Raw genomic sequence first — 27,068 nt, 5'->3', positions numbered from 1 at the left:
AGTCATGGTGTTTCATAATAAAGTCAATTTCATTTGCATTTTGTGTGTAATATGACAATAGGAACTGTATTAAAGTGTGTTAAGAAGTTCTATATTGAAATATGCTTTCTATTTCATGAATTTCTGAATATTTTTGTTTTCTGTGCAATATATTGATTTTGGGGGGAAAGTCCATTCCCTTTCTTTGTCAGATATTAGACATAAAGACAAATGGAACATTTAATAACTAGAGGCTTTGTAAAGAGTAGGGGTGAGATTTTCAGAAGTGCTCTGCTTTGTCCTAACTCTGCATCACTGAAGTTAATAGTCTCTCTCCCCCGCCCCCCTTATCAATGACCTCTAAGGTGGAGAGACTTTGTTTGGGCCAATAGGAGAAAGAAAATCCATGGACCCCTTCAAAGATTTTGTGGGCTTGGGGAGTGTACCAGTGGGCCCCTTGGCTGATTGGCTAGAAATAAAGGTGCATCAAAGCCTATTGGATCCCATGCACCTGAAGATGGGCTTATAAACTCTTCACCCTGTCTGTGGGCACCCCAGTCCCCAACACACTCATACACACTTTAGAAATTAGAGTAGCACTGAGTTTGTGACTCTCTGTAGGCATCACATTAGTAGCCCTTTTTGGGAGCTAGGAAGGAATTTCCCCCTCATTGCCAGATGGCCTGGGTGGTGATGGTTTTTTTGCCTTTCTCTTATCAGCCCAGGGACCAAATGGGTAAATTAGTTGAGTTCATGTTGTTGCAACTTGGCAAATGTCCAATGTAGGCACTCACTTAATAGGGGGTTCTAGATTCCTGATAAACTAGAATTGCAATCAGGAGTAGGGGAGGTTATCCCTTAAAGAAGATAGGGGTGTGTGAAGCTAAGGCTTCTAATGTCTACTACAGTGAGGGGCCACAACCCCATTTCCCTATACCTTCAACCTGTGTACAAAGAGAGAGTAGTGTGGTGCCAGAAATTGTGCCAGTACTAGGTTAAAAGTTTGGAGGGGGAAGGAGGGGCTCAGGGCTGCCCTCCCCCCGATGGTATGGATTATGGAAGGAATTGAGCTGCAGTGGAGGAGTTACTTCCAGAGTTTCCCCGATGTTAAGTTAATGAAGTTATGACTTTGTTAAACCACAGTTCCTGGTGTCTTGCCTTTTTTCCTGCCATGTCTGGGACAATGGGATATTTTATCATAGACTTCAGTAGGAGCAGTGTTAGGCCAATATTGAGTGCTTTTGAAAATCCCCTCTAAAGGTTACATATTCCTTATGCAGGCATAAGTCTGCATTGCCAATTGTGGTTCCCACCCTGATGTCCTATTCACTCATAGCTTGGTAGCCTGTGGTAAATTTATGCTGCCAAGGGAGAGGTACCTATAGAGAGAGAAAAGAGAACTGGGAATTCTATCAGAGAAGGCTACTATTGCCAAAATGTGCCAGTCTTTGCCAATTTACATGGGTTCATGATTTTGAAAGTTGTCTTATATTTTGAAAGCTAATCCAATTCTAGTGGAATTACCAATAGTACATTCCTTTATTGCTACATCTGTAAAATGAGGATGCATGTTAAATAGAGGCTTTTAATTGGAAATTTTGTCTTCAGTAAACACCCTTGATACATGTATGTAGTCACTTGTGAAAGTGTACTTTTAAAGATTTGCTAGTATGTCAGGTATTGTATCTACTAACAAATTCATTGGCCCTTCTCTTAAGAACATTACTACTTCACAATACTTGGTTTAGTTAGGCACAATATTACACTGTACGTTCCATTTCTTCTGCTAGGGAAGCCTACTTTCATTCCAGCACTGAAGTACTCTCTGCAAAAAGTTTTTTTTGTTCTTTATCCCATTGGTTGAAATTATGTAGCAAGAAAATTGCCTTAACGGCACAATAGGATACATGGCAAAATAGGATCAAGTCTGAGATACAAATTGTGCTCTTACTCTAAGAAGACAACCAATGTAGAGGTTGTATAATATGACTTGTGGACAATAGGATCAGTCATACCTTTTTATATGTGAAAAGGTCGAAAAAGAGTTAGTAATCACTACTACTTCTAGAGAAATATTTTAAATGTGAGATTTGTGTACTGTCAACAAGAACAGAAAAGATCTGACACCTAATAATTGGATCATAGATGCATTTAAAATTAGACATCAGGTTGCAGTCATCATGCCTGAGGGAGTGTAAATGTCTATTGGCAATCTGCAGACAGGTATCCTGGATGAGTTTGTTTACCTTTGAAGCATATAGGCTGCAGTGATATTATCATTATCTTGTGTTCCATGGATGCCAACATGAATATTTTCTTAAGAAAATAATCAGTCCCTAACAGAATAATCGATTCCATCCTTCTAGCATTATCACTTGGACCTTTTCCCCCCATATACTCATGAGAAAAGATTCAGCGTCTTATTTCTTCTTCGTCAAGGGACATCTGTTACTCTGTGAAGATTCAGTAGTCCCTTTTATAAGAATTTCCATCCCGATTCCTGTATTATCAGTCCCAGAGTTTTAAGTATGGTATAATTTAATTTCCATAGGGAGATTTCTCCAAGAATTCTCAGTCGTCATATTGGAGGATGTATGGAGGTACTGAAGAATTTTTAACACAGACTTTAACTATACAGTCGCTATTATTTAATTTGGCTCCTCCTCTCACTGTCATTTCATTATAGATAGCTTGACAGGAGAAATTCAGACTCCAGAGAGAGAGCTTAGGACTGTCATTCTGCCAACAAGTTGATATCTGGCAACAGTTCATAATAATATTGAACATCTCTGTTTACTGAAGATTGATTCTTCCTTTACATACTCACAGAATAAAATAGATGCTGGTTTGAACAGAGTATAATTTAGGGCATGGCTACACTTGTGAGTTAGAGCGCATTAAAGCAACCCAGTGTGCTCTAACTCATGACGCGTCCACACTGGCAAGGCACGTAGAGCACTCTGACTCCACAGCTAGAGCGCTCCTGGTACTCCACCTCGGCGAGTGGAATAACGTTGGAGTGCCGTGGCACCAGTGTGGATGTCCTGGTCTGTGAATGTGCTCTGATCGGCCTCCAGAAGTGTCCCACAATGCCTGTTCTAGCCACTCTGGTCATCAGTTTGAATTCTACTGCCCTGCCCTCAGGTGACCAACCATCAGACCCACCCTTAAAATTCTCAGGGAATTTTGAAAATCCCCTTCCTGTTTGCTCATCCAGGCATGGAGTACTCCCAGCCAATCTTTCCAGGTGGCCATGCCTCCACTCGCCAGGCGATCCCCAGTATGGAGTAATGTCGAGGTGCTGGACCTCATCAGTGTTTGGGGGGAGGAAGCTGTCCAGTGCCAGCTGTGCTCAAGCCGTAGGAAATACGATACCTTCAGACAGATATCAAGGGACATGATGGAAAGCGGCCATGACCGGGATGCTCTGCAGTGCAAGCTTAAAGTGAAGGAGCTGCAGAATGCCTACCGCAAAGCCCGCGAGGCAAACCGCTGCTCCGGTGCTGCTCCTGCGACCTGTTGTTTCTACAAAGAGCTGGATGTGATACTTGGTGATGACCCCACCTCCACTCCGAGTACCACCATGAACACTTCAGAGCCCAGTTCAACAAGGCAGGAGTAGGAGCAAAGAGGGAGCGAGGGTGCTGAGGTGGAGGAAGACGCCCTGGAATCCCTATAGGCATGCAGTCAGGAGCTGTTCTCAAGCCAGGAGGAAGGTAGCCAGTCACAGCGGCTGGTGCTTGTGGAAGGACAAACACCAGAGGAGGTTCCTGGTAAGCGGCTTTTATTTTGGGAAGGAAGTTATTTGGTGCGGGCTCTTGGGGCGAGGAGGGTTAGGGCTGCATGCATGCCTACATGCAGAATAGGGCATTGATGTGCTCTTTCACATTGCAGTAATCGACCTCAGTGATCTCTCCAAAGGTCTCAGCGAGAACTTGGGCAATGCGCTTGCGCAGGTTTCTTGGGAGAGCCACTGTGGTCCTTGTCCCAGTCAGGCTAACATGTCCATGCTACTGTGCCGTGAAGGGTGGGGGAACCATTGCTGCACACAGGCAAGCTGCATATGGGCCAGGGCAGAAGCTGCATTGTAGTAAAAGACCCTTCCTTGCTTCCCAGGTCACCCTCAGCAGTGAGATATCTTCCAGGATGAATCCTGTGGAAAATGCAGGCACCAGACTTTACTGGTGGCTTTCAGCCTCAAATTGCTCCCTCAAAGCATCCCTAATCCTTGCAGCCCCACGCTGGGCCCCTCTAATAGCTCTGCTCTCTGGCTGTTCAAATTCAGCCTCCAGGTGGTGAACCTCCGAGTTCCATGCCTCAGTGAAGCTTTCACCCGTCCCTTCACAAATGTTATGGAGCGTAGAGTATGTGGATTTAACCGCGGGGATGCTGTCATCGTCCAGGTTCAGCTTCCCATACAGAGAGCACCAGCAGCCCTTTAAATGGCCAAAAGCACACTCCACAGTCATTCTGCATCGGCTCAGCCTGTTGTTGAACCGCTCCTTGCTGCTGTTAAGGGTCCCTGTATAGGGTTTAATGAGCCACGACATTAAAGGGTAAGCGGGGTCTCCAAGGATCACAATGGGCATTTTGACTTCATATATCTATAGTGTCATAGTTAAATGCGAGGTTGAACAAATTATTTAGCGTAAGTAGTTAACACACATTTCAAGGGCCAATTAAAACCTCTCTAGTTAAAGGGGGGAAACAAACAAAGTTCGTGGGGCTTTTCCTGTCTACTTGGCCAATGCATTTTTTTCTCCTTAACTACCTATAATTCCTTTAGATATTAAACAGGTAAGATGCTTGAGGTAATACCTTTTATTGGACCAACTTCTGTTGATGGGAGAAACAAGCTTTTGAGCTATACAGAATTCTTCCTCAGGTCAAAAGACACAGCTACAATAACACTGCATACAACAGTGTCAGATATTAGCCATTTACCGCACAATAGAACTAGTTTTGCCTCTCCACATAGATAGTTTTCACATAGACACAAAGTCCATCAATTTTAGACTCAAGCTACTGATAAAAACCATTCATTTACAGGTACAGTGCTCTTAAAGTGTACAGCATTTTACAGAAGATGCAATACAGTTGTGCCTGAGTCCCTGGAGGGGCCACACTGAGAATGCTTGCTCAGGGCAAACTGCAAGGAATAGGTCAGATAATCCCCCAAACTGGTGTTTTATTCTATAATTATATTCACCAAATCAGTAACCAAATAGCTTTTGTAGTACCACACTGATCACCAAGAAGCCAAATACAGCTTCCTTTAAGCATCCCAGCCCTTGATTCCCATCTAGACATCCAAGTCCAACATAGTGAATGGTTACTGAAAACCAAATTCACCATATGTTAGGTGCACCAGTTCCAAAGGACCAGACACTGATCCCTGGGTCAATATTGAGTTTTAGATCTGACCCAATAACCATGCAGATGCCAATCCCTTAGTAATTAAAACTATAAAGATTTTAATAATAAAAGGAAGAGAGTCGTAGTGGTTAAGAGATCAGTATACATACAGATATGTGAAAAGTGTCATAGCAGAGGTGGTGAGGCTGCTTATTTGTAAAAGTTTTTCTGGAATCAATTTAAAAGGTTATAGTTTAGTGTGCAGTCCAGATTTAGAGTTTGTTCAAATTCTTCCATGAGAATTCCAGGGTAAATCCAGAGTAAACCTGGAGACCTCAGTCTTGTGGCTTAGACCTTCCCTGTTAAACTTTAAGCAGACCTGAGTTAAAAAAATACAAAACAAGCCTGGAGCTTTTTCTTTATAGTCTTCTAGCAAGCTGATAAGGCTCTTGACAGCACTTGTCACAGCAGGACCTTTCCCCAATGAAGAATAGGTGCTCCAGATTGTTGCTTTGAAGCTACTCTTCTATTTCCTGTGCATACACAGGTAAACTAGTTTTATTCATTAACGCAAGGCAATTAGCCATTCAAACTATCACAACAGTTCATTATAGCATAGATAATTAAGCTGAAGACAATGTAAATAATAATATTAGTTCCTTCAGAATCTTATGTCTTTGATCTTAAGGTTAACTGAGCTATTTGCATACATAATATAGGGTCATTAAGATGCGAAAGGGAATTGTCTGCAAGATAATCTGATTACATTGTTAAATTTCTAACAAGAGATAGGTAAACATAGACCAATACACTTAGCATCTACCCTTGATTTCTATTACTACAAATACATGAGTTTATGATTCCTGATTTACGACTTCTCTTTGAAATTCAGATACAAGTAGATTGTCTTGATTACATTTCAGTGCCTTTTGTTGTTATGGGTCATACCGAAGTTGACCATCTGTCAGTGTCACAACAATAAAATATTCAGTACCAAAAGATTAAACTTTCAGTGTGAGATTCTTATTCAATATTGTTTAAACTAAAGCAAATAACTGCTTTCATAATAGATTTTTTTCCTTAGAAAAGTTCTATCAAACTTGTAGAAAGCTTTGTTTCCTCCACATCTGACAAGAAAAACAGCCCTGAAGATATGGAACAAACAAAATGATTCCTCCTGAGGGGACACTGCTATATGCCTTCTTTTCAAGCATAGCTATAAACTTTCTACATGAACTGATTTTTCAACATGTGAACAGGTTTTATCTGAACTGTCAGATAATATCATGCCACCTGTTAATCTCTTCTTACAGTCAAAGATGTATGGTACCTGGAAATGTGAGATGTGAGAGCAAGATGGGTTAATTAATCTTTTCTATTTTTTATTTGAGCACCAGGTAATTCAGAGGGGGAATTGCCAACACTGCCCTTTTGCCAGTAACTATCCAACTAAATTTTTACATCATGCTCATTGCTATAGTTTTCTGACCAGGAAAATAATCTAAATACTTCTTTTCTGAGCTCCAGGTGATTAGCTTATCAGTATTTGAAATACTGTATAAAACATGAGAAAACTGGTTTAAGGAAACAAAAACTTTTGTAAGTACTCATATATTCCAGACTTTCCTTCATTAGAAGGAATAATAATCCCTTGAATGACTGTTTCAGCAGTTCATGTATTTAAATGTATTTGTAACTTTTAACAAAACCTTTAAAACATCTCCTTTTTATTTCAGTTTCTCATGGAATCTTTAATAGTAATCAGAAAATAACTTGGTTCATGCACAATTTCATTCATATTTCATGTCACTAAAGAATAGGGACAACAATTATAAGAGTACAGTTAAAGGTCTCTTCAGTCTCTCCCGTTATATTTAGGGCTGTCAATTAATTGCAGTTAACTCACGCGATTAACTAAAAAAAAAATTATCACGATTAATCGCAGTTTTAATCGCACTGTTAAACAAGAGAATACCAATTGAAATTTATAAAATATTGTGGATGTTTTTCTACATTTTCATATATATCTCATATTCTGTGTTGTAATTGAGTTCAAATTGTTGTAATTGATAACAAATATTTGCATTGTAAAAATGATAAACAGAAGAAATAGTATTTTTCAATTCACCTCATACAAGTACTGTAGTGAAATCTCTTTGTCCTGAAATTGCAACTTACAAATGTAGGATTTTTTTGTTACCTAACTGCACTCAAAAACGAAACAATGTCAAACTTCAGAACCTACAAGTCCACTCAGTCCTACTTCTTGTTCAGCCAATCGCTAAGACAAACAAGTTTGTTTACATTTACAGGTGATAATAGTGTCCTCTTCTTATTTACAGTCTCACCAGAAAGTGAGAACAGGCATTTGCATGGCATATTTGTAGCCAGCATTGCAAGGTATTTACATGCCAGATATAGCTAAACAATCGTATGCCCCTTCATGCTTCAGCCACCATTCCAGAGGACATGCTTCCATGCTGATGACACTTGTGTAAAAAAATAATGTATTAATTAAATTTGTGACTTAACTCCTTGGGGGAGAATTGTATGTCCCCTGCTCTGTTTTACCCACATTCTGCCATTTATTTCATGTTATAGCAGTCTTGGATGACCCAGCACATGTTGTTGTTTGTTTTTAGAACACTTTCGCTGCAGATTTGACAAAACACAAAGAAGGTACCAATGTGAGATTTGTAAAGATAGCTACAGCACTCGACCCGAGGTTTAAGAATCTGAAGTACCTTCCAAAATCTGAGAGGGACGAGGTGTGGAGCATATTTTCAGAAGACATACAGAGATCAGCTTCAATATCTCCCGTACGGTCCATGCTGGAGCTCTTTTTTGATTCTGGAACTGCATGGTCACCAGTGCTGATCGGCACTACATGCTGGGCAAACAGGAAATGAAATTCAAAAGTTCACGGGGCTTTTCCTGTCTACTTGGCCAATGCATCCGAGTTCAGATTGCTGTCCAGAGCGATCACAATGGTGCACTGTGGGATAGCGCCTGGAGGCCAATACGGTCGAATTGCGGCCACACTAACCCTAATCCGAAATGGCAATACCGATTTCAGTGCTACTCCCCTCGTCGGGGAGGAGTACAGATATCGATAATAAGAGCCCTTTATATCGATACAAAGGGCTTCTTTGTGTGGACGGGTGCAGGGTTAATGCGGTTTAATGCTGCTAAATTCGATATAAACTCGTAGTGTAGACCAGGCCTTAATTCCCTCCTCAGTCTGGATTTTAAATTTCTGTTGGCTTAAATTGATGTTACTTCGGATTCATCCCTCTGTGACCTGATTTTCAGGTAGAACTAATTGGGTATATACAGATATCAGTGGGGAGAGCCTGGTGGTTTCAAATATTTTTTTACTTTACATTTTTTCACTGATGTAACAAATAGAAAAGGAAATGATACATGCTTATTTTATTTTGATCCGTGTTGATTTCTTGTTCATCTAGACAATATGCTAAACCCCACCTCTCCTCTTTCTAACCCTATCTTCTCTAGTCAATCCACCAAATTAGATTTTTTTTTTAATATATCGGCAGAGTTTTCACATTGTCGGAGTTTCCATCTACAATTACCATAACTAATAGGAACTGGTCTTTGAGAAGGAAAGTCACATGTAAGCCACTCTCTGATATTACAAGGTATGGGGCAGCGAGAACATGGTTGGATGTAGGGAAATCTTGAGTTCTAATGGCAGTACTGCCATTTATATGTGGATGGCTCTTGGAGATTTTACACAGACCAAGATTTCCAATGTGACTAGTGATTTTTTTGGTGCATCTTTTTTGGGGGGGCTACATCAGGAGGCACTTTAAAGGGGCATGCTTTTTAGACTGTGCTGAGCACCTGCTCTGTGAAATCAGTCAACTTCAAGTTAAGCATCTAAAATCACTAGTCCGAGTCAATTGTTTCTATTTAATAGCTGTTTTTAAATTACTCCTTTACCATATGTTTGTCTTGTCAAAGTGAGACTCCTTTATAAAATTTTAATCACTTTTATGAAAAGTATGTTCTGTTGTTTCTCACTTAGGATGTTGCTCTTGCTCATCTGATTATTACTCTTGGTGGCTTTTGCTCTTTTGTAATAGAAAATGTAATGGGAAAAACCCGGAGCAACCATATTTACTTAATAATAACATACTTCATTGGATTATTATCAGGCTAAACTCTTCAAAGAATATATTTATAGCAAATAAAGGTAAAAAAAATTAAGGTAATTCTTGCAACCATAAAACTCATGGTTCCCTCTAGCAGTTTTTTCAAATCGTGTCCGGTCAGTCAGCTCACCTGTTTTCAAAGTCCGTCTTCTGTATTTGAGTAATATTTTTCACAACCTGCTGACTTCAGTGCCCACTCTTTCTGTAAGAACATTTCTATCCACAAATCCATCAAGTCACTGTTAAAGGTTTCATTCTCATTTTCCTTCTAGCCATGAGAAATGTGATTTTATCACTTGGTTTTGACAGTTGTGATCATCTAAGGTTTTTGAGCTAACAGCATACTGATTTAAAAAGGAGTGGGGCTGGTGGCAGGGCAGTCTTCTTGTTATTCTCATTGGCTATAGCCCAGCCAAAGCCTGAACTTGGTGATCTTCAGAATCCACTGTAAGACTCATTTGTTTTCCCTAAGCCCTTTCTTTCCTTATTTAAATATCTTAATTCTTTCTGCTCTTTTTGTTTAATCCTATCTTTAATTCTGTCCATGTCTTAACTACCTTTCCTCTTTCTCATCTGTTTTCTCCCCTTTAATCTCATTGCTTTGTTTCTTTTTCTTTCTTTGAATAACATCCTTTTTACCTTGAGACTGAATCATCTCCATTCCTTTTGTATCCCTCCTTACATCCCCAGTGCTGAGTTCTATTTTCTCTGCTCTGACCTCAAGATTCTACTCATCTCCCTCTTCCTTTATGTGCTTCACTTAGAATCCTCTGCAGTTGACCCTTGTCCCTGTCTACCTGTCTTTTGTGCATCATAGTTTGGCAATATGTTATTGTGTTTAACACAGCCAGCCGCTGATCTGGCTCCCTGTTTGCCTGACATGTGAGGAACATTCCTCTGTTCTGTTTGGTACTAAGATCCCTTCTCTCTAGCCAGGTGTTTGAGAAAGATCAGTGACTGAAGCAAGGGAAAGGGCCAGAGGTTCCAGTTAACAGCAAAAAGCCAAGTCTGTGTACACTAACTTTAGAAAACAGCACATAACTTTGCACAATACTTCAATTTTACAAGAATTTCAGGAACACATTTTGAAGAACAAATGTGTGTATGTAATATTACTAATTTCTTCATAAAAGTGAAGTTCAAAGTACAGATCTCTTTGCTGAACATACCAGCTAACCTGGCATCGGGGACATTCAGCACAAAAATAAGTATTAACTACATTAAACAACTTCTGTTCACTGAAAACATCGGTGGGGTGCGGGGAAGGGAGACTGGTTCTTAGACATTCAGCACAAAAATCTATGGTTAACTCATTTTAAGTTTTTGGTTTCTACTTCACCTTATAGTAGGGTGACCAGCCAACAAATGTGAAAAATCGGGACGGGGGTGGGGGGATAATAGCCTATATAAGAAAAATACCCAAAAATCGTGTCTGTCCCTATAAAATCAGAACATCTGTTCACCCTACTTTGTAGGAACTTATTTAAATAAAAGTGCTGGAAACGTGACACATCTAGAATTCTCTTAAGAGCACGTCATTCATCTTTTACCATCTGACAAAACCCCCTTTAAAAACATATAATAAAGTGAAACAGTTCAAAAATATCAGGACAAGTGTCTCCTAAACAAAATGTGTTAAAAGTTTAAACCAATTCACATGTTGGGGGATGGACACATGATGACAAATCAATTTTTTTTATTTCAGATAATTTGGCAGTGTAACAAAATCCTGTTTTGATGAGCAGGATTTCATTGTAAACTTAAGAATTTTAATAGGGTATACTGTTAAGAGGTGAAGGGGGCATGATAGATAGACTATAGACTCTGCCAATGTCTTTGGTTAACATCTTACTACAGAGAATGGCAAGTTAATTTTTCAAGCATGTTGATCATGACAAACATGTGACGTTGTCAGAGACTTTTGCCTTAGCGGTATCCATAGGGCTGGCTGTGGCATCCCCTTGAGTGCTGCGGTCATACGTTGTTACATCAGGTACCGCCGGCCTTACGCCTTCTTGGTTCCTTTTTAATGCACTTTGGCTTTGGTGGGTAGCGCACCCTCTTGCACTGGGCCTCACCCAGAGGGAGGCGCCGGTCGTCTTAAAGTCAGCACTGCTTGTCTTTGCGCTGACGGTCGCTGTCTCTGAGACCTCGGGGATGCTCCCCAACACAGCACCACTCCCGGTCACCCACACCGACAGTTAGCTGCCAGACCCAGGCGTCGACGGCCCTACTCTGGTCACCAGAAGAGGATTTCTCTGGCATGGAGAGGGAGTTCAGTCCCTCGCCGAGGCAGCATCATCGCGATTGGGCTCCAGAGGGTGCATCTGCCGCAGTGATGCCGACCTGGCAGCAGGGCCAGTAGCCAGCACAATGGCATTACTGGAATGCCTGGGGTGTGCCAGTTATGCCAATGCCCCTTCTCACTGGTCTTCAGTCGCTGCGTCAGACAAACCCCAGTTGTCACCGATGGCACCAGGCTCAGTGCAGGATGTGCTGGCGGGTGCTGTGGTGGAGGAACAGGGTCCCACCCTGAGACCCCCTTCCACTGTGGGGGATGATGCCCCAGGCCCTCCCCTGGTGGTTCAGTCGTCGTCCTCCTTTCCAGATGAGGTAGTGGCGGGGCCCTCCCGTGCTAGCCCACCAGATGATTTTAAGGAGTACCAAGCCCTGCTCTGATGGGTGGCCACCAGCTTAGGCCTCAAGGTGGATGAGATGGGGGATCAACCGGACATGTTGTTCAATGTGCTCTCCGCGTCCATCCCCGCACGTGTTGCACTTGTGGTGCATGAAGGGGTCCTGGACATAGCCAAAGGTCTCTGGCAAACCCCATCCTCTATCCTGCCCACTGCCAAGAGGGCACAGAAAAGGTATTTTGTCCTCGCCAACAGGTTCGAATACTTATATACCCACTCACCCCTGGGGTCATTGGTCGTGTTGGTGGCCAACAAAAAGGACAAACAGGGGCTTGTCAGTTCCACCCCCAAGAATAAGGAGGCCAAGAGACTGGACCTTTCTGGAATTAAAAATTTTTCCACAGCAAGTCTCCAGTTCTGGGTAGTGAACCACCGAGCTCTTTTGGGGTGTTATAATTTTAACTTGTGGGACTCCCTCCGCAAGTTTAAGGACTCCATGTCCCAGGAGGTGGCCTAAGAGTTCGGGGGTCTTGTGGAGCAAGGTACTGCAGCAGCTCGGTGCTCCCTCCAATTGCCCTGGAATGCGGCCAATTTGGCTGCCAAGGTGGTCTCCTTAGTGGTGGTCATGAGGCACAGCTCCTGGCCTCAGACCGCCGGCGTGTCCCAGGAGATGCAGTCCTCCATACAAGATCTTCCATTTGATGGAGTTGGGCTGTTTTCCGATCAGACGGACATGAGGTTGCATGGTCTGAAGGACACTCAGACCACCATCCGCTCCCTGGGGATGAATACGCCTCAGTCTGAGAGGAAGCTGTTCTGGCTGTCCCTGCTGCACCCTCTGCTAATGCCTTGGCAGTCTCGGCAGGGATCTACGAGGAGAAGGGATACTGGGTTCAGTCGCTGCCACCTTTCCTCCTCCCGCTCGCCTGCGCAGCCTGGTCCGGTGAAGCACAACAGGGGCCAGAAGCGGGTGTTTTGAGGGTATGCTCAAGAGCGACGCCTCAGTCATCTCCCTGGATCTGCCCCATCTTTTCCTTAATCATCTCCGTCCCTACCATTTGGTCTGGTCGAGAGTCACCTCAGACCGTTGGTGCTAGAAATTGTCACTAAGTTACATCCTTCAGTTTTTAGCCATCCTCGCTCTTCCCCGTCCCTCTTCAGGGTCCCTTCTCATGAGCAACACCTCGTGCAGGAGGTAAATAGCCTCCTATAACTGGGGGCAGTGGAGGAGGTCCCTCAGGAAATGAGAGGGAAAGGTTTCTACTCCCACTATTTCCTGATCCTGAAGGCAAAAGGGGCCTATGTCCTGTTCTGGACTTGCGACGACTCAACAAGTGCCTCAAAAAGTTGAAGTTTCGCATGACATCCCAGGCTTTCATCATTCCCTCCCTGGATCTGGGAGACTGGTATGCCGCTCTTGACATGAAAGATGCTTATTTCCATATCTCTGTCTTCCAAAGGCACAGTTTCTCCATTTTATGGTGGGCCAGTGCCATTTCCAGTTCTTGGCGCTCCCCTTTGGCCTCTCCTCACCTCTGCGGGTCTTTACAAAATGCATGGCTCCTGTAGCCACTTACCTGAGGCGGGGGGGTCCAGGTCTATCCTTATCTCGACGATTGGCTCATCAAGGGCAGATCATGGGATCCATGTGCAGAGCAGCCTCGATCCGCTGTGGTCCATATGCTGCAACCTGGGCCTGTTATTGAACAAAAAGAAATCGACCCTTGTACCAGTGCAATGATATCGGGGTGGTTCTCGATTCCCCGCGGGCCAGGGTATTCCTTATGGAGACCTGTTTCCTAGCCATGTTGGATGTAATCTCCCCTGTGAGAGGCCACCTGCTCACAACTGTCCGCACTTGCCTAAGGCTACTTGGCCACATGGCTACTTGTACTTGTCTGTCATGCCCAGCATCACCTCCAGCCACTGCAGATGTGGTTGGCGTCGGTCTACATCCAACAGGCACAACCTGGACCTGGCATGGTGGCTGGACCCCGCATCGGTGTTGCAGAGAGTCTCCTTCATGGTCCTGTTGCGGACTTTGGTGTCCGATGCCTTGGAGCTAAGCTGGGGAAGCCCACCTGGGCGAGCTCAGTACAGAGGGCCACTGGTCGGGAGTTGACTGCTCCTTCCACATAAATGTCAGGGAGCTCAGGGCGGTTCACCTGGCCTGCCTGGCTTTTTGGTCCCAGTCACAAGGCAAAGTGGTTCAAGTCCTGATGGACACCACCACCACAAAGCTTTATATCAATAAGCAGGGTGGAGCCAGGTCATCAGCCCTCTGCCAGGAAGCTCTCAGACTATGGGACTTTTGTGTGCAGCATGCCATTAATCTTGTGGCAGTACTTCTCCCTGAAACCAGGAATGTATTGGCAGATCACCTCAGCAGAACCATTTCATCTCGCCATGAGTGGTCTCTCCATCCCGATGTCCAACAGGTCCTACTGGAGAGTAAAAAGTCCTCCACTAGAGCAACCTACCTGGCCAAATGGAAACTATTCACATGCTGGGTCTCAGCCCAAGACATTAGGCCTGAGTTGGCCTTGCTGCAGCTGATCCTGGACTACTGTATGCATCTCAAGTTCCAGAGTTCATCCCTTTCGTCAGTTAAGGTCCACTTGGCTGCTATTTCAGTCTTTCACCCTCCATTCCAAGGCAAATCAGTCTCCATTCATAACATGACGGTCTGGTTCTTAAAAGGTCTGGAGCAGCTCTATCCTCAAGTCCAGGATCCAGTCCCTCTGTGGGGCCTGAATCTGTTACTCGCACAGCTCATGAAAGCTCCCTTTGAGCCCTTGGTGTCCTGTTCCCTTCTTCTACTCTCCTGAAAGGTGTCATTCCTAGTGGCGATAACTTCTGCCCAAAGATCTCTGAGATTAAGGTGCTTACATTGGAGCCACCCTATATGGTGTTCTTCAAGGACGAGGTCCAGTTGCAGCCACATCCAGCTTTTCTGCCCAAGGTGGTTTGGCAATTTCACACAAGCGAGGACATATTCTTGCCAGTCTACTGCCCAAAGCCTGATAAGTCTGAAGAGGAATGTAGGTTGCACTCCCTGGATGTCAAGAGAGTGCTAGCCTTCTACATCGAGAGAATCAAGCCATTTCGTAAGTTGACACAGTTGTTTGTTGTGGTGGCAGAAAGAGAGAATTTCATCTTGGATCACAGCCTGCATCCAATTCTGCTATCATCAGGCAAAAGTGCCTCCACCAGCTATTGTAACCATCCACTCAACTAGAGCACAAGCCTCAGCAGCAGCATTCCTGGCCCATGTGCCAATTTCAGATATCTGCAGGGCTGACATCTGGTCTCTGTACATATGTTTGCGTCTCACTATGAGCTTACACAGAAAGCCCGAGCGAACGCCATACATCTGTGAACTTCAAGCCCACCTCTAGGGATACTGCTTGTGAGTCACCTAGAATGGAATTGACATGAACAAGCACTCAAATAAGAAAAAAAAGGTTACCCGCCTTTTGTAACTGTTGTTCTTAGAGATGTGTTGCTCAAGTCCATTCCATTACCTGCCCTCCTACCCCTCTGTCGGAGTTGCCAGCAAGAAGCAACTGAGAGGGCATAGGGCTGGTGGCTCCTGATATATTGATCCATGAGCGCGGCACTCAAGGGGGTGCCACAGCTGGCCCCATGGATACTGCTAAGGCAAAAGTCTCTGACAACTGTGCATGTGGGCGTGCACACACCTAGAATGGAATGGACATGAGCAATACATCTCGAAGAACAGTAGTTTTGAAAGGTAGGTAGCTGTTTTTTCCATGCACTTTGTGTGTGTGTGTGTGTGTGTGTGTGTGTGTGAGTTTTTAAAAATTGATCATTAACATTTAACACCTACTCTTTGGGAAGCCAGGATATTCTCCAAATAAGAATTACTGGGCATTTTTGGTCCTGCTTTTAGCAGGGGGTTGGACTAGATGACCTCCTGAGGTCTCTTGCAACCCTAATCTTCTATGATTCTATGATTTTGAATTTTTTGGTTTGTGACATGCTTCAGTTCAGTTTTGTTGAAGCTGTGCATTTATTTTTAGAATTTTTATAAATATATTATCCAATATTTACCAGAAATGTGTGAGAGAGGACAGACTGGGACTTGGTGGTGCAAACAGGAAAATGGGAGGATAAGCTTTTATATAAATGTAATTCATTATAGAAAAATCTATTTTCAATCTGATAGTTCTTCATACTGTGCAATAAATCTATGTAATTTGGAAACTGACAAGGATTTCTTCTCAATTCCCAAAAAGGTGTAATCAGCATTATTTCCTTAGGGTATGTCTACACTACAAGACTATTTCGAATCAACTTAATTCGAATTTGTGGAATCGACCTTATGAAGTCGAAGTTGTGTATCCACACTAAATACACTAGTTCGACTGTGTGAGTCCACAGTAACGGGGCCAGCGTCGACTTTGGAAGCGGTGCACTGTGGGAAGCTATCCCACAGTTCCCGCACTCCCCGCTGCCCATTGGAATTCTGGGATTTCCCCCCAATGCATGCTGGGGGGAAAATGTGTTGAGGGTGGTTTTGGGGAACTGTCATCATTGAACCGTCAATCACGCCCTCCCTCCCTCCCTCCCTGAAAGCGCCTGCGGGCAATCTGTTCGTGCACTTTTCTGCTCAGTGACAGCGCGGGCGCCACAGCACTTTGAGCACGGATCCCGCTGCAGTTATGGCCGTTGTCCACCTCTTCCACAGTCAGCTGCTGAGAAATAGGGCTACTTTTCAATGGTGCTGCGAGCACTGGTGGACCATGGGGGACGTTTTACCAACATCAACGTCGGGTGGCCAGGCAAAGTTCATGACGTGCGTGTTTTCAGGAACTCTGGTCTGTTTAGACGCCTGCAGGAAGGTAGTTTCTTCCCGGACCACAAAATAAGTCTTGGGGATGTGCAGATGCCTATAGTGATCGTCGGGGACCCAGCCTACCCGCTAATGCCCTGGCTCGTGAAGCTCTGTGCAGGCGCCTTGCACAGCGACAAGGAACTCTTCAAGTACCAGCGAGCAGTGAGCAGCGTGACCTGTGACTGTTCAATTTCTTTACAGAGAAGCTGAACCTGCCCCTGTTTCTTTACCAAGTGACTGTTGACTATCATCTGCAGTTACATACCCCGCCCACCCCGCTTCCCCAACTTCCAACACACGTTTAAAAATAAAATACATGTTCCACTGTAACTTTATAAAGGTTTCTTTATTGATGACTTTGCGTTACAGGGTTGAAACTGGGACACGGACTGTGCTGGGTAGGGTGTGCAGTGATGTAAAGACCGCCTGTAAACTCGAGGAATGACAGGCTCCTGCTCCCAGAGCGGTCTGCAGTGCCGGACTGGATGTTTCAACGAAGCCTGCCATCCCTCCTTTTTGGGACTCTGTGTGCGGGGGCTATGTGGCCTTGTGGCGGGGGAGGACGGATACAGATTCCTCTGCTGCGTGGCTCTGTGGTCCAGGACAGGGACCGTTGCATGAGATCTGTAACCCCCCTCCCCCGCTACAAAGTCACGTACCCCCCCACCCACACAGAACCTGCAAACCACCTCCCATACCGACCAGGGTGCCTACTGACTGCAGTGTGTGTGTGACCTGCTGCTGATCCTGCCCCCATGTCTGTACCCTGGTAAAGGTGATTGTCCTGTCAAATTACCAACCCCCTTCCCCCCCTTCAAACACAGTCTCCTCTAAAAGAACATGACGGAAACAGTAATTAACAGAAAAGTATTTTTTATTATCAACTAGACAGTTAGGGGATGAAACTGGGATGGGGGCTTGGGTGAGGCGGGAAGGAAAGGACTTCTCAAAATTTAGGGTATGAGAGCTTTTCGGTACTTGAGCACTCTGCTGGGGTGCAGTGACAGTTTACACGGCCTCTGGCGCCCCTCCTTCTGGTTATTTTGGGTGAGGGGGTATGGGACTTTGTGGCGGGGGAGGGCGGTTGCAGATACACTGCAGGGGGGCTCTGTCCTCCTGCCTGAGGTCCTGCAGAACATGCACAAGGCGCAGGAGCATGTCCGTTTGCTCCCTCATTAGTCCAAGCAGCGTTTGAGTCGCCTGCTTGTCTTCCTCACGCCACCTCTCCTCCCGTTCGCTGTGTGAGCGCTGGTACAGAGAGAGGGTCTCCCTCCACTGGCTCTGCTGGTCCGTCTCGTCTCGGGAGCACCCCATAAGTTCAGCGAACATCTCGTCCCCTGTCTTTTTCTTTCGCCGCCTAATCTTTGCCAGCCTCTGTGAGGGGGATGCTGTGGCGGGTCTGGAGACAGTCGAAGCTGTGTGATGGGAAAAAGGGAGTGAATTCCTTGCAAAGATAATTTTTTGCGAACAATGAACACAGTCTAGTCTGTCTCTGTGAATTCTGGGTTGAGATCCCAGTGCCTGATGGGACAAAAACCATTTTCGCGGGTGGTTCTGGGTAAATGTCGTCAGTCATCCCTTCCTCCAGGAAAGCTACAGCAGACAATCATTTCAAGCCCGTTTTCCCTGGATTGCCCTGGCAGACGCCACAGCATGGAAACCATGGAGCCTGTTTTGCCTTTTGTGCCTGTCACCGTATGTGTACTAGATGCCGCTGACAGAGGCGGTCCAGCAGTGCTACACAGCAGCATGCTTTTGCTTTTGCATGACAGCAGAGATGGTTACCAGCCATACTGTACCATCTACCATACCATAAATTGGTAATAAGATGGGCATGGTTACCAGTCCTTTTGCACTGCACCATTTGCTGCTGTCATAAGTGCCCCTGGCTGCTCTTAGCCAGGGGCGCAAAAGCCAAAATTGGGAATGACTCCCTGAGTCAATCCCTCCTTTTTGGTATCTAAAAATAGAATCAGTCCTGCCTAGAATATGAGCAAGTGTACTAGAGAACCACTGTATCAGAGAACCAGAGAGCACAGCTGCTCTGTGTCAGATCCTGCATAGATTATGAGCTGTATGCTATTCACAGGAGGTGCTCCTGCAACAACCCCACCTGTTCATTCCATTCTTCCCCAGCCTTCCTGGGCTACCATAGCATTGTCCCCCTACTTGTGTGATGAAGTAATAAAGAATGCAGGAATAAGACACAGTGACTTGTTAGTGAGAAATGAGTGGAATGCAGCCTCCAGTTGCTATGATAGTCCAGATAGGACATTAAGGAGTGTGGAGGAGAGGAGCCCAGCATCCTGCTGCTAGTCCAGGGGCAATTGAATCTTTTCTTTACACATGAAGGGTGGGGGCTGATGAAGTTCAGCCCCCTGTTGCTATGATGACGATGGTTATCAGCCATATTGTACCATCTACCAGGAAAAATTGGGGCCAGGCGCCCTTGATCGACCTAACAGATGCTAGTCAGCATGGTTACCAGTCCTTTTGCACTGCCCCATGTGCCAATAGGCTGATGATGACGATGGATATCAGTCTTATTGTACCATCAGCCATCCATAGCGTGGGGGGAGCAAGGATGTTGGTGTTGAGTGCTGCACCATCGCGTCTATCTGCAGCATTCAGTAAAGATAGGGTGACATGTAAAAGAGTCAAGAGAGGATTGTTTTCCCTTTCACTTCTGGGGGTGGGTGGGGGGGTGCGTAAATTGCCGAGCTATGCCCTGACCCACTGCGGACACTGTTTTTGACCCTAGAAGCATTTGGAGCTCAGCCAAGAATGCAAATCCTTTTCGGAGACAGCAGGAACTGTGGGATACCTTGCGTCCTCAGTCCCCCCTCCCTCCATGAGCCTCCATTTGATTCTTTGGGTTTCCGTTACGCTCGTCACGCAGCAGCGTGCTGAGTCTCTGCTATGCCGTCTGTCCGGAGATTTTTTAAAAATACTTTGGACCAGGCGTAACATTACAGTAATTCCCCTAATTAGATGCAGGAGTCTCCGAGCGAGATCATCCTGAGGACGGTCACTGAAGGAGATAGAGAGCGCATGCTGCGTGAAAGCCAGCACAAACCGGGGCCCTATGCAGCCGTGCTCGGGGAGGCAATGCTCCCTGAGTACCTCATGAAAGCCTCGCGCGGAAAAGTGTGCTACCACGGAGCACCCAATAAGGCAGCTCTCCCCAGGAACCTCCTGCGGAGGCTTTTCGATTACCTCCAGGAGAGCTTCGTGGAGATCTCCCAGGAGGATTTCTGTTCTATCCCCATATATAGAGAGACCTCCTTTTCACATACTTCAGATTCCTGTTATATTAAGAATAAAAGTTTACATGGTTAAAGCACTTACCGACTGCTCCTTCCCCTGATTCAGGATCCGGGTTAATGGCCGGGGACGGTTGGTAGGGGATCTCCGTGACGGTGATGAAGAGATCCTGGCTGTCGGGGAAACCAGCGTTGTAAGCGCTGTCACCTGCCTCGTCCTCCACAAACCCTTCCTCATCTTCCCCGTCCGTGAACATCGCCGAGGAACTGGCCGTCGACACTGTCCCATCGTCAGAGTCCATGGTCACTGGTGGGGCAGTGGTGGCAGGCTCCGTAGCGTCCGTTTGCCGCTTTGATTTTTTGGTAGCCTTGTCTGGGGTCCTTGATTTTCACGCGGCGCTGCGTTGCATCCTGGCTGTATCCTCTGTCTCTCATGGCTTTGGAGACCTTCTCGTAGGTCTTTGCATTCCTTTTTTTGGAGCGCAGCTCCGAAAGCACAGACTCCTCGCCCCACACACCGATCAGATCCAAGAGTTCCCGGTCAGTCTATGCTGGGTCCCTCTTTCTATTCAGAGATTACATGAACTCCTCTGCTGGAGAGCTCTGCATCGCTGCCGGTGCTGCTGAGCTCGCCCCGATGTCCAACCACGAAATGAGATTCTAACTGTCCAGACAGGAAAAGGAATTCAAATTTTCCCGGGACTTTTCCTGTGTGGCTGGTCAGAGCATACAAGCTCGGACTGCTGTCCAGAGCGTCAACAGAGTGGTGCAGTGTGGGATAGCTCCCGGAGCTAGTAAGTTCGATTTGCATCCACACCTAGCCTAATTCGACATAGCCATGTCGAATTTAGCGCTACTCCCCTCGTCGGGGTGGAGTACCGAATTCGAACTAGAGAGCCCTCTAGGTCGAATTAAATGGCTTCCTGGTGTGGACGGGTGCGCGGTTAATTCGAATTAACACTGCTAAATTCGAATTAAAGTCCTAGTGTAGACCAGGCCTAAGATGATTATGCACTGGACATTTGTTTTTTAAAGCTTTTCTTTCCTTTGCTGTTTTACTCTGAGTTGTAAATCAGTCTTCATGGGAATAATATGTAATTTGGAAAACCTGATTTTGTAGTATCTTGATAGGAAATCCTGACCACAAATGTTACAGAAATCCTTTTTTCCCCTTCTTATTGGGTTATAAATGTTTACTGATTAGACCTAAATTCAGTTTAATTATTACTGATGGTTTGACTGTTCACAAACTCTCCAACAGTGGTTGATTTGAGCTGTGTATGTTGTGTTCTGAATAAATAATATAATAACTTGTAGTGAAAAATTGAAATGTTAATATATAGTATTTGCAAATAAAGGCTAATGATCTGTAATACATACTTTCATTTCACAAAGGGTTTTAAAGATTTGTACTTACATTCTGAATTTGTCTCTGATATGAAGATATTTACTTAGCATCTGTAAAAATGTATGTCTCAAAAAAAAAAATCATTCACTTAGCATTGAAATGGCTCAAGTCAGAAAGATCACCAGTTAAACCAGCATTAACTTCCCCAACAACCTTAACTCAGATGTGACTCTCCAGTGAGCATCTGACTAGCATGCCAAAAAATAGTGGGGTGGCTGCAGTAGTGCAGGCAGTGGCAGTAGTGGCGTAGGCTAGCTGTCCCAAATACAAACCTGCCTGAACCCCAGGGTTACGTACTCAGGGCAGCTAACCTGTACTTCTGCTGCCACTGCCTGTGCTATTGCAGCTACACTACTATTTTTAGTATGTTAGCTCAGATGAGAATTAGCATGAGTATGTCCATGGGAACTATGAATCAAACCCCCAGGTTGTAGTGTAGCCATAGCTTTAAATTATGCTGCAGAGGATAGGAAAGAGAGTTGGAATCTCTGTACACATTTCAAAAAGGAGTCACTTAATGAGTGTGAAAAGTGCCTAGAACTTTAAAATTTGTCCTTGAAATATCCATATTTGGAATTGACTTTTGTCTTATTTTTTCACTTTATTAGGGTTAGTTCTGGTGAACTATTCTTTTTAACATCATTGTTACTTTAGCTCAAGAGGCTGTGTCTGGAAGCAGGGCTGATAATTAGCTGATGAACATAGTCTGTGTTTAAGTATTTATAAGAGGTTGTTCACTTATGTTCTTTTATACGGTGTAGCAATATTGCAGTTTGGATGTGATCTTCTTTAACTTCACTTTTTTTCTCTAATTTTAATAGGAAGACATCTACATGTATGGAGGCAAAATTGAAACAAATAATGGGAATGTCACTGATGAGCTGTGGATATTCAACATAAACAGTCAAACATGGAGTGCCAAAATTCCTGCAATACTTGTACATGGCCAACAGTATGCTGTGGAGGGTCACTCAGCGCATATAGTAGAGTTGGACAGCAGAGATGTTGTCATGATCATCATTTTTGGATACTCTGCAGTGTATGGTTACACAAGCAGTGTGCAAGAGTACTATATCAGTGAGTTCTTTTAAATACTTTCTTTTTGCCCTATACTGATGCTTCATTTCTTGATTTTTAACCAATCATGAACTTGTTAGGTTTAGAAGAATAAAATATATTTGGCAAGCTCAAAAAGCTCTTATGCTGTTCTTCTTTAATTTTTGATCTAAGTAGCTCCTTTTCCTTTTAACTTATGTAAAATCAGTTTGTTTGTTTTTTAAATTGGTTGAGTTTGGTTCCTATTTTGGGAATATTGGAGTAGACTGGGTGTGATCACAGTCATGGTTGGGGTACTCAAAGTAAGGCAAGGGTAAGAACCAGCAATTTTACATGTATTGAGTTATGATGATGTGTAAGGTTTATCATCATTTTCTCAGACATAAGTTTATTGAAAAGAAGGTTTAATAAGTAGCACAGTATACAATAATCACCTTAACAATCTTGAAATTTTTGCCCTTGCAAGAATTAATGTTACTGTAGTATTTCCCATTCTTAATTTCAACATTTAATAACTATTCTGATTAATATTACTTACAGTATAATTGTAAAGAGTATAATGCAGTTACCATAGAAGTTGTGATTGATTTTATTTTCTATAAATCACTGCAACTTCTGTTGTTGTTTCACTAAATCTAGCTATGCTTCTGGATTATTTTATATTTTAGACACAGATAAACTTGTTCCCTTCTAAGTATAAATAAATATAAGATAATGCTAAATAACTTAATATTTTATTTTATAGACTTCACATAACATTTTCTTTTAATAGTTAGAATAACATATTAAAATGCCCCTTATGATGATCTTAAAGAATAAAGCTAATTAATGTGCACATTAATTATTTAATGAAAACAGGAATGTGAAGAATCTTGCTTCACATTCTTCCTTCCTTGTTTTCTATGGTACTCAACTGAATCCCTAACAATTCTTTTAACAAGACAGTCACAGTAATGTTTGTGGTTACTAGATTGAGAGTGTTAAGAACTTTTACCAGCAGCATCAGACATGTAAAGGTTCAAAGTGGTATTTTTATATTGGGACAATTTCTTTGAATTTTGTCTCATTTCGCGCGCGCGTGTGTGTGTGTGTGTGTGTGAGAGAGAGAGAGAGAGACACTGAGTACATAACTGCATACATTTAGGTAAGCTGTTTTGGGTAGGGAATAAGTCTTCTGTTGTGCTTGGCCAATTTGAAATAGTTCACCAGTTTTCAGTGGATCACAAGCATAGTTTTAGTTTAATAATGCATCGTTAATGCAGGACTTAAGTTTTGGCTTCATCTAGCACTAAGGTGTCACATGCTTAACTTCAAGCACCGAACTAGTCTTTTTTACTTCAGTGAGATTGCTCACATGCTTAAAGTTTAAGCATGAGCTTAACTGTTTTGCTTAATTGTGGTTCCTATGCACAAAGCTGTCTACATTACAGTGACAGAATGCTTCCACTATATTCCTGGCATGATTTCTGAGGACCATATTGACATCTTTTCTAGCAATATCGAATATGTCCAGAAGGGAATGAGAATGAGAGGAAGACTACCACAATATAGTCTATCCATGTTGATATTTCTGACGCAGCTGCTTAAGACTATCCTAAAATTGCAGTCTCTATCTTCCAAGCTAGGTGTTCCCCTACATTTCTTTGAATTTGAATCAGGGATGCTTACTAGATCATCACAAGACAAGACAAGGCTAGTCAATTTTAATTGCCTCCTAAATCTTGACTATTTGTTTGCATAAAATAGTAATAGTCACTAGTTACTCTATAACACTGAATTATAGAAGGCAACGTCCATTGAAAAAACTTCCAAGAATGAATGCCTTTTATTGAAGACCTGTTTTAAGAAAAACACAAAGTAAAATAAGAAACATAAATCATGATAATTACTGTAGTTTTCTGCATGATCATTAATGTTTAACAGTACCTTGAATATAGTATATCTAGTCTAAGTATTAAGGTCAGAGAAGAAGTACCAAACTCCATGCTTTGAAAATCTTAAAGTAACTATGATTTGTTATTGTTTGGTTTGATTATGAAGTGGTAGTAGTGAGGACCTCTTGCCTCATTTAGCAATGTGAATGAAAGTTTCAGTGTTTATTGGATAATTTATTGCTGGCATTAGAGCTAAAATTCATGACTTCTTTCCATTTTACAGCTTCTTTACTATGTTAGGGCTATATTTGTAGAGGATTAGTAAAACAGACTGCTATCTACAACTAATCAAGTGTTTTTAAAAACACCTTGAATCCATGGTTATAAACTCTGAGTGGGGGAGAAATATATTTTGCACTGCTGCCAGTTATTATGGTTCAGAATTAATCTCAACTTCATAAGTTTCCTTTCAGAGATATTAGCTTGTCTGCCAATTATAGAAAATATTAATGGGAAAGTGGGCATTTTCATAGAAAATATATTCCATTATTGAATTAAAAAATAATGTAGAGTTGTAGCAATATAAGGTCTTCATATAAAAACCCATTGACAGCAATGAGACTACTTGTCTGAGGAAGGGTTATTCACACAAGCAGTGGTTTTTAGGATCTGCCCTGTATGCTGTAATTGTTCAGTTTCAGCAGATAACCCTTGTGTTTTGTTTCACTTTAGTACCTCTTATTTTTGTCCCTCACCATCAGTTAATGAATTCTGTGGCAATTTTTCCCCAGTTCCTTGGCAATTTCAACATTTATCTATAGCTTTGCAGCATTGAAATCATTTATAACCATGAAATTTCAGATGGTGATTTGCACTAAGCATGACTTGCTTTTTGGAACTCAGTAGCTGCAGGCTCCAAAGTTAGAAGGTATGGCAGGTGATAGATGTATTTCTGTAGAACCCTCTAATGTCATGTTCAGAAAGGAAATTGGTTACAAAGAAAGGCTTCTGACCTTGTAAAAAGAAAATATAATATACATTTTCCTCTCTCTGCCTATTTCCAATATTCAGACTACTCTAGAATTTGACATTGTGCTGCTTTCACTGATGGGCGGATGCCGTGGTATTGAAACAATTTTTAGAATGGGGTGCTGAAGGCAGAAACTGTGTAATTGGTTATCGCTACTTCAAGCCAGGGAGCGCAGCAGCACCCCTAGTTCCAGCACCTATGGGTGGATGCTGTATTCTCTTCAGACACTGGCTCTTGGTAGTTTTAACATAAACTCTTTTCCAACCACTTGCCACACTCACACTGAAATAAACATGTCTGATATAAAACGTACCTCACTTACACCATCTTCAGTTAAACTCTTAGCGACCCAATTTCTATCCCTCTGGATCTTTCTATAAAGGCTTTGGATCAGGAACCATTCAAAAGTCTAGATACTGACTTTAGCATGTGCTTCATAATTGGTGTTATCTGGGGACTCCCTTGGCTTCTTATTTGAGCACTGTACTGTGCAGCTGTTGATCACAAATCAGGTTGATATAAAGTATGCATGCAATCTCACTCTTTCTCAGAAAAACACACCAATCCTCCCTGCTTGAGTTCCCTCCTTAGAATCAGGGGTGTGCACAAGAGGGAGCGGCAAGCAAGGGAAGGCTCCCCCCCTGCAATAATCGGCTAGGGCACAAAACTCCTCCAGCCCTGGGGCCACAGCAGAGAGACCGAGCTCCTCGAGGGCCGTGGTGGGGGCACAGAAAGTGCACTTCCAAAAGCAGTCAGATTTTAATTCCTGCACATGCCCCTGTGTAGGATAAAGTAAAATTAGCTATACCCGAGAAAAAAGTAATTTCTGTTCAAATAGAATAAATTATCTGTTTAAAAATCATGATGTTTTGTGTACTCAGATTTTCATTGTGGGAATAGGTCTTTGCTCTGGAGGTGATGTGATTGCCTTTGGACTCATTGCAGGAGCAAAAGAGCTTCCTTTTGCCCTTTCTTGCTATTCTTAGAGTTATGGCTTTTGGGGAACCTATAAATCTCAGGAGGGGAGTTTTGTATGGATGGTTTTACTAACTTGCACCATAAAGCTTTTCTGGGCTAGTCCACAGGGAAATTTATTTCGCTTTAGGTTAGTGATACCTCATAAACTTTCTAAGAATCTCAATGTGAGTCTCAAGGTGAATATAATATCCGTGTTTTGCTTTAGCTAAAGTTTAAAAAAGCTCTTTATGTGTAAGGAAATTTCTGAATAAGTCTCTTCTGGAGTTATTTAAAAATGACAGAGATTTGTTTGGATTGATAACAGATTGCCTTCTGCTTTTTAGATTGAAGGGATTCTCCTTCAAAAAAGAAGACTTTAACAAACTCAGAGAACTGGTAGGTAAGGCCCTGTTGGGAGGAAAATCTAAGAGATAAAAAGAACAGGAGTACTTGTGGCACCTTAGAGACTAACAAATT

The 27,068-nt window shown here is 43.3% G+C and overlaps 1 protein-coding gene across 9 annotated transcripts in view; it reads left to right on the top strand.

The window, feature by feature from the left end:
• Positions 1-27,068, top strand: part of ATRNL1 (attractin like 1) — a 948,738-nt gene that overhangs the window by 141,932 nt on the left and 779,738 nt on the right. For all 9 annotated transcript variants that reach the window (XM_045024151.1, XM_045024152.1, XM_045024153.1 and 6 more), the window contains exon 8: positions 22,496-22,751. In XM_045024151.1, coding sequence (XP_044880086.1) covers positions 22,496-22,751 — 256 coding nt within the window. The remainder of the gene's footprint in view (positions 1-22,495; positions 22,752-27,068) is intronic.

The sequence above is a fragment of the Mauremys mutica genome, chromosome 7 (assembly GCF_020497125.1).
Source record: "Mauremys mutica isolate MM-2020 ecotype Southern chromosome 7, ASM2049712v1, whole genome shotgun sequence".
Lineage (NCBI taxonomy): Eukaryota > Metazoa > Chordata > Testudines > Geoemydidae > Mauremys > Mauremys mutica.
Note: the sequence above shows the minus strand (reverse complement) of the source record. Positions and strands in the feature narration are given on the sequence as shown.